The following is an 11,419-nucleotide window of genomic DNA, read 5'->3' as shown; positions in this document are numbered from 1 at the left end:
TGGCGGGAGTCACTGCGCAGGCGTGGCATATCAGCGCGTCCTCTGGTTGTTGCCGGTTTCTTTTCCAAGCAGAAGGTGGAAGACACTGCAGGTGCAGATAGTTACTTCTGCGAGCCAGAACGGAGCTTTTCATAAACCCGAGGGCAGCTCTGTTAAATAAGGTTTATTTTTGAGACAAGGCCTTATTGTATACTCCAGACTGACCTCAAACTCGTTTTTCTCCTGACTCAATCTCCAGAGTTCTCTGATTACAGACGCACACCACCAGGCATGACTGTAAAATTTCTATAAATAAAGGTCTGTGTATACAGAAGTTCATGAGGGTTTGACTAAAACATTACTTCCGGTAATTAAATTTTTTTTTAATTGTTGTTTTTCTAAACAGTCTCACTATGTAGCCCTGGCTGGCCTCAAACTTAAAGAGATCTACCTGCCTCTGCCTTCTGAGTGCTTGTATTAAAGGTGAGCGCCACTACAGCAGCTAAAACAATGTCCTTAAAGATCTATTTCTCTTGCTGTGTGTGTGTGTGTGTGTGTGTGTGTGTGTGTGTACTAATTAAAGTAATATCCCAACCAGCCCCCAGCCTCACTTGCACAGGCTGCAGATGCCCGAGACGGGAAGACTGGGTGCTTGACTTCAGTTCAGGTTCTGACTCAATTTTCCTTTGTGTGGTGAAGTAAACTTCCCCATCCCATTCAGTATTGTTGTTAGGGTCTGGTAAGTAAGGGGCTTAAAGAGCATCTCGGTTTCCCATCCCTCCTCTAAAAAACATTAATCCCCTCTTCTGGCCTGTGTGTGAGGGAAGAAGTGGAAGTATTCAAGACTTTGCTAGATTTCCAATCTAGATGAAGATTGGAAAGGGGTGTGTTTTTCCCAAGCATTTGTATTTACTTCCTTTCCGAATTTGAGTCCTCTTCAAAGGCTGGATATTGCAATCTCAACTTACAACCTTCCAGGCCCACCAAACTTCATGTCTTCACTGCCCTTTCTAGCCTATTCCCCAACCCTCGATAGTCAACCAGTCTGGAGTCATGTAGAACCATGTAGAACTCAGACCTTCCTCGACTGCATTCCATAGTTCCATACTGTGGCAGCCTGGAACATAAAAGGGCCACAGGGCTCATGAAAGCTCAGGTCATCCAGCATCGTTACTCAGTGTGGGATGTTCTGCCCCAGGGTGGAGATGACAGCTTATTCCCTGTTCCCTGTCCCCTTGATGGATGCAGATCCTGAGCCAACAAGACAACTAAGCCCTGGCTTTCCAGGTAAGTTGCTTTTGTTAGATTTTTGCCTGTTTGGGTGAGAATCTTCTTAGTTCTCATTACTAAGGTTGAAGCTCTCCCTCTTTGTTCTCTAAGCATCCTTCTCAGCCTCTCAAAGCAAGTGTGTGTGTGTGTGTGTGTGTGTGTGTGTGTGTGTGTGTCTGACTGCGCATATGTCCTTCCTAATGCATTTCCAGACATCTCAAATTTGAGATAAATTTAACTCTTACTTCCACAGCATACATGGACTTTCTAACAGCTGGACTGTACAATGACTGAAGAGATAATGATTTGTAATGGGTTTGAAAACACTACTTTTTTAGAACACGGGGCTCTGGGCATTAGAAGGAGCCGCAAAATGGAGAACCTTCCAGATTCTAGAGCAGATACTGGGAGTGGTGTGGGGGTGGGGTGGGAGGAAAGCCAGGCAGCTGGCTAAAGACTTGATGGTGTCAAGTACTTGCGACATGTCAAGTATTAGCTGAGTTATTATCATGTCCATCCACAGGGTGAGGATGAAGGAGTTTAGAAGTCAGACCCTCACTCCCACTTCTATTTTAAAATGATACTTATGCCAGGTGTGGAGGTACACACCTTAACCACAACACTTAGGAGACAGAGAAAGGTGGATCCCTGTGAATTTGAGCCCAACCTAGTCTACAGGGCGAGTTCCAGGCTAGCCAGCACTACATAATGAGACCCTGACTCAAAAAAATAATTATTACTACTGTGTATGTGACATGAGTGGGTCCCCATGCCAAGTGGCGTCTCTTCTTTTGCCTTTACGTGGGTCTCGAGAATTGAACCTAGGTCATCAAGCTTACAACGTTGGGCAGTAAGTGCCTTTATTCACTGTGCCATCTTGGTCAGCCTACTAGAGGGAAGGCCAGCAGCTCAGCCTTTGCTTCTCAGGTAGAGTCCCTACAGACTCTTTTGAAGGTATAAGAGGACCTCTGTTGAATCTCCAGAACCAAGCTGCTTTTAACTCCTGAGTGGTTGTGGTTTAGGGGCAGTGAGTTCTAGCTGTCTCCTGGGGAATGTTCTCTGGATGGAAACCTGTCCTACCTCCCCTACTTTGAGTCCTGAGAGGGGCTCCTTGTTCTGTGGTTGGGGTCATGGCTGTATTTCCTACTGCACTTTTAGACATCGGTTCTTCCAAACAACCCTGATATGAACCAGCATTGCCAGTGTCAAAACAAGGAACGATTCCCCCCTCTGAATGAGTACCTTGGAGGCAATGCCCTGCACTGCCCTCCTACAGCCTCCTCAAGGCTCCCAACTTTCTCACTCTACAATTCAGAGCCCTGGGAGGACTTGGGTGTCCTCACATGGGAAGCTAGTCAGTCATGACTGTGCCCATGTGGTCCAGGAGCTTAGGACGGGATGTCTTCTTAATCCCACTCTAGTGGCCTCTCCTACGATCCGCCAAGACACGTGTGGCACCCAGAACACCACTTCTCACCAGTGGTTGCTTTAGTTTGTATCTTTTATTATACAAAAAAATAGCAAAATCTTTCTTTTCACAAAAATAGATTTCCCTCCTCCCCCCTCCCCCGTGGTCCCTTTTCACAGCCTAGATTTCAGAATATATTCTGCAGCCCACCGTGGGGCAAATCTCCCACTGTCCTCAGTTCTGAGACACTGCCAAAGCTGCGGGCCAGCCTGTTTGCCTTGGGGACTTTTCTGGAGCCAGCAGACATTCCAGGTCCTGCTGCCCCGGAGAGCCCCACTGTTTCTCTGGAAGGCAGGCAGTTCCTCAGCTATAAGAAGGGGCCCGGTTTTGGAGATTTGCCTCAGCAGTCATCTCTAGCCAACCCAGGGTGTGGTAGGGCTTTCTGGCATCAGGCTAGAAATCCTTACTCAAAGCAGAAACAGTTGTGTCCTGGAAAGTGTCTGACAACTCCTATTTGCACATGCATCTTGGTGTTGCAATCAGCAGGCCCTGGAGTAGAAGTCAAGAGCCTTGGATTTTTAACGGTTTCAGCTTCCTCCAATGCATACTGAGAGACAGAGACAATATTCTTGTGACTTCTTGTCCTCCTAGCCTCTCAGGATAAAGGCTCTGGAAGGGTAGGTTTCCCTACCTGTGAGTCTGTGCAGAGGGCCCAGCATGGAGGTATTAAGTAATGGCTAATGAATGAGCATCTCAGCCTCTCCGGATAACTGTGCTTGGAAATCCAAGAAGCCTGAATGTATCAGGAGGTTGGGCTGGGGCAGGTGTTTTTAGGATGGGAAGGTCTCCATCAGTTGTATGATCCTCAGTGTCCTGAGATAGAAAATTGGATTCTCCAATTCTTTCAAGTTCCAGTGGCTCCCTGGTCTGGAGGGCTATTTTGTGCTGGCTTTTGGTCATGTCAGTAGGTTCAGGGTTCGAGATTGAAGTATCTTGTGTCCAAGTTCGAGATCCAGGGGACTCTGAGGGATCAATCCCAACCCTCAAGAGGCTTACCATTTGCTTCGTTTGTTTGTTTGTTTGTTTTTTGTTTTTGAGACAGGGTTTCTCTATGTAGTCCTAGCTGTCCAGGAACTCATTCTGTAGACCAGGCTGGTCTTGAACTCACAGAGATCCAACCTGCCTCTGCCTCCTAAGTGCTGGGATTAAAAGTGTGGGCCGCCACTGCCAGGCTCAGAGGCTTAATGATATCAGGCCCTTCTGGAGGCAGAGATGAGTGAACTGACAATCGATAGACATCCTTGGCTGAGCAAATCGGCCCACATGGTGGTAGGTCAAAGGTTTAAGGAACTCAGGGAAAAGCTGCACTGTCTAACCTCCACTCAAATGCCAGGGACTCATGGTGATAGAAGATGGCAGTCTAGAAGATTCAGAGGTACAATTCCATCTACACACACAGACACACACACACAGACACACACACAGACACACACACACACATTTTGTATACTTGTGCACATGGTCACTAAGCTGCCATTACTCCTATAATGGTCATGGACTTACAGTTAACCTCTACATCTATCTACACATCTATCATCCATCCATCCATCCATCATGAGAGCCTTCTATGTGTCTGGAAGGACCTGGATCTCTCAGACAAATCACACAATCTCTCTCTCTCTCTCTCTCTCTCTCTCTCTCTCTCTCTCTCTCTCTCNCACACACACACACACACACACACACACACACACACAGACATGCAGGCACACATACCTGCTTACTCAGGTACAGGCACTCTGAGCTCTCTATAATTTTCTTGCCAGCACTCAGCTACATCCACATTCCCCCGTGGAGTTGGGAACCATCATGGTAGAGTGTAAGATTGAAGTATCAGAGCAGAAACCTTGAAAGCCTACCCTACTCTTGGACTTAATATGAGGGGCTAAACTCCTTTTCTTCTGTGGCCCACTTGGAACCCTCCCTTCTTCATGCATTCTGGGACGCAGACAGACTTCTGAGAAGTCCAGAGGTCTTGGGTCTCTAGAGGGTTCCTACTCTTCAGCAGGCCTTCAGATTTCTCTACCCACAGGCTCCTAAGGGTCCCCTCTCCATCTGACAGGCAACAGCATCCAGATCTGGACTCAGTGACAGATCCGTTCTGTCATCTCCCTCTGTGGAGACACAAAGTAAGGAAGGGTTAGTTTGATCTCCGCCTGCCAGGCAACTCCTCACCAAATCATGGGGTTTATTGAGCCTCACTCCTCCACCACCTCAGCTGCCTGGGGTTGTACACTGGCATCTCCATGACGTCTCTATGAGAGTACAGAATCCAATGGTAAATGAGTTGTCGCCCCTCATGTATCCACCTGGGAATAGGCGTTTCATACAGATCCTTTGGATCTGACCTTTCAGGAGAGAGCGAGCACTGGTAGCAAAGGGTCATGAGACGTGGCCTTACCAGTGGCTCCAGTTCCCTCTGGTCCACCAGGCTGAACTCCTGGATGAAGTAGTAAAAGTGCTTATAGCAGGTGTTGACGTGTGCCTCCGCGCCCATGCTGAGGATGCTGTCGAAGTGGTGGATGTAGACATGGACAAAGACTCGGAAGAGTCGGGTCAGGATCTTGGTGCAGACCTGCTGGAAGTTCTTGGGGAAGGGAACTCCTAGGGATGGAGATGAGTGGAAGAGGAATCAAAACCCTAGGGAGAAAACTCCCCAGCAGATCTGAAAATGCCTTCTCCCTGCTCTAACCCAGGTCACCTTCCACATTTCCCACTCCCTAAAGTAGGGCTTTGCAAGCTTGTCACTGGCCACTCTGCCTCGGACCACAGTGTAAATTATGGCATAACCTCTCCCCAGAAACCTGAGCACTCATACAGATATACATACCACTTTCTCCTATACAGTCCAGTGGGGGGAGGTTGTCAGTACGTGGGCCAGTTTTTAAAAACATGGGCCTTCAGGGTTAAGTCTTAATATTCCAGCATGGCATGAAGCAAAGCCTTTATGAGCCAATCCTGACCGCCCTCTCCAGCCACATGCTGAATTCTTCTGCTCACCATTCTCACGGCTGGCTCCTGTCCTCCCACCCTACCCCATGCGCTAACACTCCCAGAACTGCTTCAGATATCATTTATTCCTTCAGATATCCAATAATATAAAGAACTTTCCCTCTGTTAGCGCAGCTGTGAGCTGGGCCCTTTGTACCTCTGCCCTCTGCTCTTTACAATTGTGCTGATGGCTCTGATAGTCATTCTAGATATGATAAAATGTAGGTAATGTGTAAAGGTGAAGCCACTCGCCTGAGGACCCATAATTATTAATTAGTATGAACTGGAGGCAGGACTCAAACTCTCTTTGCACAGCAGTAACTCTTAGAGATAAATAATACCAACCCTGCCTGGCCAGGAAAGGCCACTAGGGGTATGGGAAAGCCAGTGCATGCACAGGTCCCACATCCAGGGCATGGGAAAGCCAGTACTTATGAGCAGGCCCCACATCCAGGGCAGAGATCCTGGTGGCTTACACCCTCATTTCTACTATGACAAAATCATCCAGTCATCTAGTGGAAAGTTTACCCAGGGTTCACAAACTCAGGGATGTAGGCTAGAGGAAATAAGAGCCAGGATCAGACTGAGCCCTAGTCCATACACATCCTTCCTTCCCACTGTTCCTTGGAGCTTGTGCTCTGCCTCTCTGAGAACCCAGCCTAATCCTAACACTCCTGCCCTACTTATCTGGACAATGGCATCTGGGCCCCACAACACTGAGTTCCAGTTCTGAAGCCTTTTCTACTCAGTTTCCTCCTGGGTAAAATGAAGGTACCAGTTGCACACAACACTGCAGGAAATGGTAGCAACAGCTGGGGAGGGGGCGGTGCTTGAATTGTGACTCAGTGCCCAGCTTTCCCCAGCATTCAGACTTCTTCCCTCCGGGCTTGACCATCTGCCCCACCCACTTGAGTCTCTATAGCCCAGGCGGATGCTGGGACCCAGTCTGCAGGTGGAGCTTCTAAGATGAATACAGCTCAGCTTCTGGGTGGGGTCCCTGAGCCAGGGAGACATTATTCATCTCCTATCCCCACCCTTACCTGCCCAAGTCCAGCTGGACCCGACTAGGGAGCACCAAGTCAGACGGAAAGATACCTTTTGGGCTAATCCAGCTTCCAATCTTTCCCATCCCTGAAGTCAGGATTTAGAGAGGACTCTGGGGAGGCTGGAAGCAAGATCAGCCCAAGCGCAACAATATATCACTTGTTCTGGAGCGTGGAGAAACAGGGTTGTGGACATGCTGGGATAGTCCACAGTGAAACACTCATGCTTTGGACATGGAGGTGCCCCAAATGGGAGTCAGATAGTCCTTGTTAAATGTATGATCATAACCAAGATGCTGCCTCAACCGGTTTCCTCTTCCACAGTATGGGAAGGACCCTCCCTGGCTAGGTTACCTCTCCAGCCATGAGTGCTCACCCACACGTGTAGGAAAGACATCCTCATCATTGATGAGACCCTCGATCCAGTCCATGAGCAATGCCATATAGCGGGGTGCTGAGAGCTTGGCGGGCCTTCGGTACTGACGCTCGTCCTGCCAGCGGTACTCGTAGCGGGGCCCACCAGCCATGACTGGGCAGCTGCTCTCACTGCAGTGCTCAGCCATGGTGCCATAGATGAGGTTGATACGGTTGAAGAAGTCCACCACATGCACAGCGATCCAGTCATCGATGCTCTCCCCGGGCGGCAGCCTCACCACACTCCGAAGGTCCAGGCCAGACTTGAGTGAAGCCTGTGCCTTCTTATATAGCTCAAAGCGCTGTGTGCCAGGCTCAAAGCGCTTCCGGGGCCGGAAGGTCTTGTCCTTCGCAAACACCTGCTTCAGACACAGTGCCATGGCCAGGCAGGTGCAGCTGGATGTCTTGGCACAGGGACCTGAAGATGACCTGCCAGAGACAGGGGCAGGGGAAGTAGATGGTCAGGGCCTTAGAAAGTGGGTTTTGACTTCCCAACACATCATTTTTCTCTAAGCTGTCAGCCTGGGGACAGTTTCTTTACCTCTATGAAACCCTCATCCCCAGCAGCGTCTAATCCTTTGTGGTCTACTTTAGCCACATACCCCACCCCTGATGCAGCACCACAAGCCTTTCATTCTGCTTCCTTTCCTCCCTGCTTTCTTGGAATCTTGCAGAGGGTGTGCCCTGGGCTCCAAACCGGTGCTTACAGGACTTACTGTTGAGCTTTACAGAAGTGACAGAGGTTTTTGCAGGCCCACCAGGGGACAGGGGCCCCAGACAAGATGTCCTCTGGAAGCCCCATAGGCCATCTGTGTAGTAAGAGAGCCTGGCTGCACTGTACTTGAGAGAGCGGGTAGACTTGAGTTCCTCTGGGATCTCCCGAAGACCATCCGGCCACCGGGGATTCCCAGGGAAGCAGAAGGGACTTTTGCAAGGCCAGCTGAGTGGCCTTAAGTGTGGCTGCAGGCTCTGCAGGAAGGGGAGGGTGGCAGGCCCAGAAGAGTGCTACTTCCTCTGACAGACGCTAGAGTTCCTTTCCTCAAAGCTAACCCCTCCTTCAATTCCCAAACAGTAAGAGCCGCCGACCTTCCCCTTGCACCTGACACTCCATGGATTTTCAGCATGCCTACTATGTATGCGCCTAGCACTGGAGGGCTGGGGTAGAACAGCCAGACCCACCCTATTGGTCCTTCTGCATGTTTGCTTTACCTCTCAGAATAGAAGGATCCCAGACTCAGACCAGACTTCAGGGAGCATCCATCAGAGTCCCCCAAAGTCCTGGGATCTTGTCCCTGCTTCAAAACTAGCTTGCTTGCATCACTATGGATTTAGTCCATGCGAATCCTTAAACACCCTACAGGTAGGTGTCTGTATTTCATCAGGCATTTCATCTCGCGCACCAATATGCATGAGCTATTGGAGCATGTAGATCCAGGCAACAGTCAAGACAGTGACAGCCACGGATGGAGCATGGACCCTGACCACAGACTTATAAACTAAGCTCAAGTTTCATGCTGAATTCTGGCTTGCCGCTAGCCCCAGTTCGTCTGAGCCCTGAGCCTCACTCCACACTGAATGAGGCTTGAGACAGTGGCAGACAAAGCTTATCCTTCACCTCTGACTGACTGGACTTTGAAGCAAGTTTCCTTTTTCACTGATAACTGCTGTGGCAGGATTGAAGAAGAAAGGGAAGGAATAAGGTGACAGTGTGGCCAAAGTCATGGAGCATAGAGGATGTCACTTCCGGCAACAAATCCAACTTACAGGACTTTCTCCTTCTAATCACAGCAGGCAGACAGAATGGAACAAGCAGGAAAAAAACAAACAAACAAACAAACAAAAAAACCAAGAGAGCAGCTTGGAGAGAGAGCTCCTGACCTCTCACAAGAAGCTTGAAGATGTGGGAATTCCTCCCATTTATTCTGCACATTCCCCCCTCCACTTCTTCCCAAAGAAATGCCAGGCTATGACTGAACTTCTCAAATGAAAGCTCTGTACACTTCAGTCACTGTCTTCCTTGTAAGCTCTGCCTGGGGCAGGGCTTCCAAAATCAGTCACTGCCATCAGCGGGGGGTGGGGGGGGTTCTGAGGCCTCTGCTTTCCTTTGGCCTCCCCATTACTGATTGGTTGTTACAGATTCTCTCATTCTGACTTTCAATTCCACAGCCTGCCTTTCCTGACCCACCAGCCTCCAGCAGCCACCCGGGGATTCTCCTCGATCCTTAAACATGTCCTCACTGTCCTGCCTGTGTGCCCTTTGCTGGTCAGTTTCTGTTTTTTCTTTCCATCTGACTGAATGCTCCCTTCTTCGGCAGCCTCCTCCAGATCCCAACCTTGTGTGTGGCTTCTCTCTGACTGCTTGTTCCTACCCCTCTCCGCACTAAGTCAGGACTTAAGTTGGTGGCTAGGCTTTAGGAAGAGCTTAGAGTCCAGAGTCTTAGAATTGGCTGGGGAGATGTCTCAGTGGGTAAACTTGCCTGCCTGAGTTTGATTCCTGGGACCAACATGGTGGAAGGAGAGAACTCCCACAAACTGTCTGACTTCCACATGTGCACTGTAATTCGCACATAAATGTGTGTGCTCCCGAGCTCATGTGCACATGCACGAGCAAGTGTGTGCACACACATAAGTAAATGCAATTAAGTTTTAAAAGTAAATCTTGCCTCTCAATACATGGAGAGTGAGGGGGAAAGAACTGATATCAGCTCTGGGCCTCCATCTCTGCATGCCCACTTTTACATACCCACAGCAACACACACACACACACACACACACACACACGTTGAGATAGCTGAGAGGTCAAGTGGTGCATCCCACATGAACAGATGGAGAAACTGAGGCCTAGGAGGAGGATTTGAGGAGCCTGACTTTGCACAGCAAGTTAGAAGTAGGGGACTGGTATAAAAAGGGACTCAGCCTATGACAAGGTACAAAGTTCCCCTTTCCTGATCTGTCTGGCCACTGGTCTGGTGTAGATAATTGAAAAGGAAGGGAGTAGAGAGGCCCCACCTCCTTAGTGTAGAGCTTTAGGGCCCAGGACTTTTCCTAGAAAGAGTAAACTTGAAGGTGAGTATGGAAAGTAAGCTAAGAGGGCATCCCCTGTCTGTTACCACTATCTTCTCCCAGCCTCACACGGAGCCTCTGTTCCCCTTCCCTGTGGACCCCCACCCCCACTTTAATTACTGGGTAGGTGGTCAGTGGTTTGCTTACTCCGTGACCAAACATTTAATCTTCCCAGATGAAGAGCACAGACTGACTGACACTGCCTGTTTCTCTTACCTAGTCCCTTGCCTGGGACACACCTACTCTTCCCTTAGCCTGGCTTAGAATCAGCCAGAAGATGGTCCCAGTTTGAACTCAGAATCTAGCCTAGAATGCCCTGCGGGACAAGATCTAAGTTTGAGATTCTAGAGAAAAGAGGGAGCGACAGACACTGAGCTTGTCCAGCCAGACCCGCCCCTACCTCCCACGAGCCCCTAAGAACCTCCCCTTAGCTTCAGCTGTTAGGGCCAAACAGGTCCTAGGACCCAGAGGAGCCAGCCTGACATTTCCGCTCCTGAAGACACGCCCCCCACCACCACCAGCCACCGCCACCCCCACCCCGGACTAAGGGACGCTGTGAGTCTCGGACCCTGAGCTGAGGACTGTGACCATCCTGCTTTTGGGCCAGAGTCTCTTCCAGAAGGTGCCACGCGAGGACCAAAAAGAACTAAAAGTGGAAGCAAGACCGGGCCGCGGGGGGCGCGGAGACGCGGCGCTCACTCACCCGCTCTGCCGAAGTGGACAGCTCCGGGTCTCTGTCCCTGCGGCCACACCGCAGCGCGCTCGGTCGTCCTCCGGCCTGTGATCCCGCCGGGCGGGTCTCAGCGTCTACCCACCAGTCTGCTCTGGGCCGGGGCCGCCGTCCCGCCGCCAGTGCTCTAGGAGACGCCAGCTCCGCCCCGGGCTCAGCCACGCCGCGGCCACGGGGCGGGGAGGGGCGGGGAAAGGGACTCCCCCGTCCCAGGATACACACTCTTCTCTTCAGCCTTTCCGGGAAGTGGGAAGTCCGATCGGGCTCGCTGTCTCCCGGAGGGCAAAGGACTAACTGAGGAGCCGCCCCAAAGGACCGCCTGGATCTTCCCTAAGGAGATAGGCTGTAGAATGGGAGCAAGTTTAGCTTCCGCCTGAAGCAGAAGTAAAAAAACGCTGTGGTTTGAATGGTTTCCTAGCCCTCCTGCAGTTATCTGAGCTTCACTTGTCTCTGAACTCAATAAAA

At 50.3% G+C, this 11,419-nt stretch overlaps 1 protein-coding gene across 2 annotated transcripts; it reads right to left on the bottom strand.

The window, feature by feature from the left end:
* Positions 1 to 4,412: 4,412 nt before the first annotated feature.
* Positions 4,413 to 11,116, bottom strand: Mob3c (MOB kinase activator 3C). 2 transcript variants are annotated; one of them, XM_029540191.1, is made up of 4 exons: positions 10,928 to 11,116; positions 7,124 to 7,590; positions 5,115 to 5,317; positions 4,413 to 4,827 (listed from the first exon to the last, which is right to left on the bottom strand). In XM_029540191.1, exons 2-4 carry the CDS (start codon positions 7,539 to 7,541, stop codon positions 4,798 to 4,800), a joined length of 651 nt encoding a protein of 216 aa, XP_029396051.1. In that variant the 5' UTR covers positions 7,542 to 7,590; positions 10,928 to 11,116; the 3' UTR covers positions 4,413 to 4,797. The 2 variants fall into 2 exon arrangements, with proteins under 2 accessions (XP_029396051.1, XP_021056626.1); XM_021200967.2 differs by lacking the exon at positions 10,928 to 11,116 and having other exon boundaries at positions 7,124 to 7,692.
* Between the last annotated feature and the right edge of the window lie 303 nt (positions 11,117 to 11,419).

The sequence above is a fragment of the Mus pahari genome, chromosome 6, assembly GCF_900095145.1.
Source record: "Mus pahari chromosome 6, PAHARI_EIJ_v1.1, whole genome shotgun sequence".
Classification (NCBI taxonomy): Eukaryota; Metazoa; Chordata; class Mammalia; order Rodentia; family Muridae; genus Mus; species Mus pahari.
This window is presented reverse-complemented; position numbering and strand designations above follow the sequence as displayed.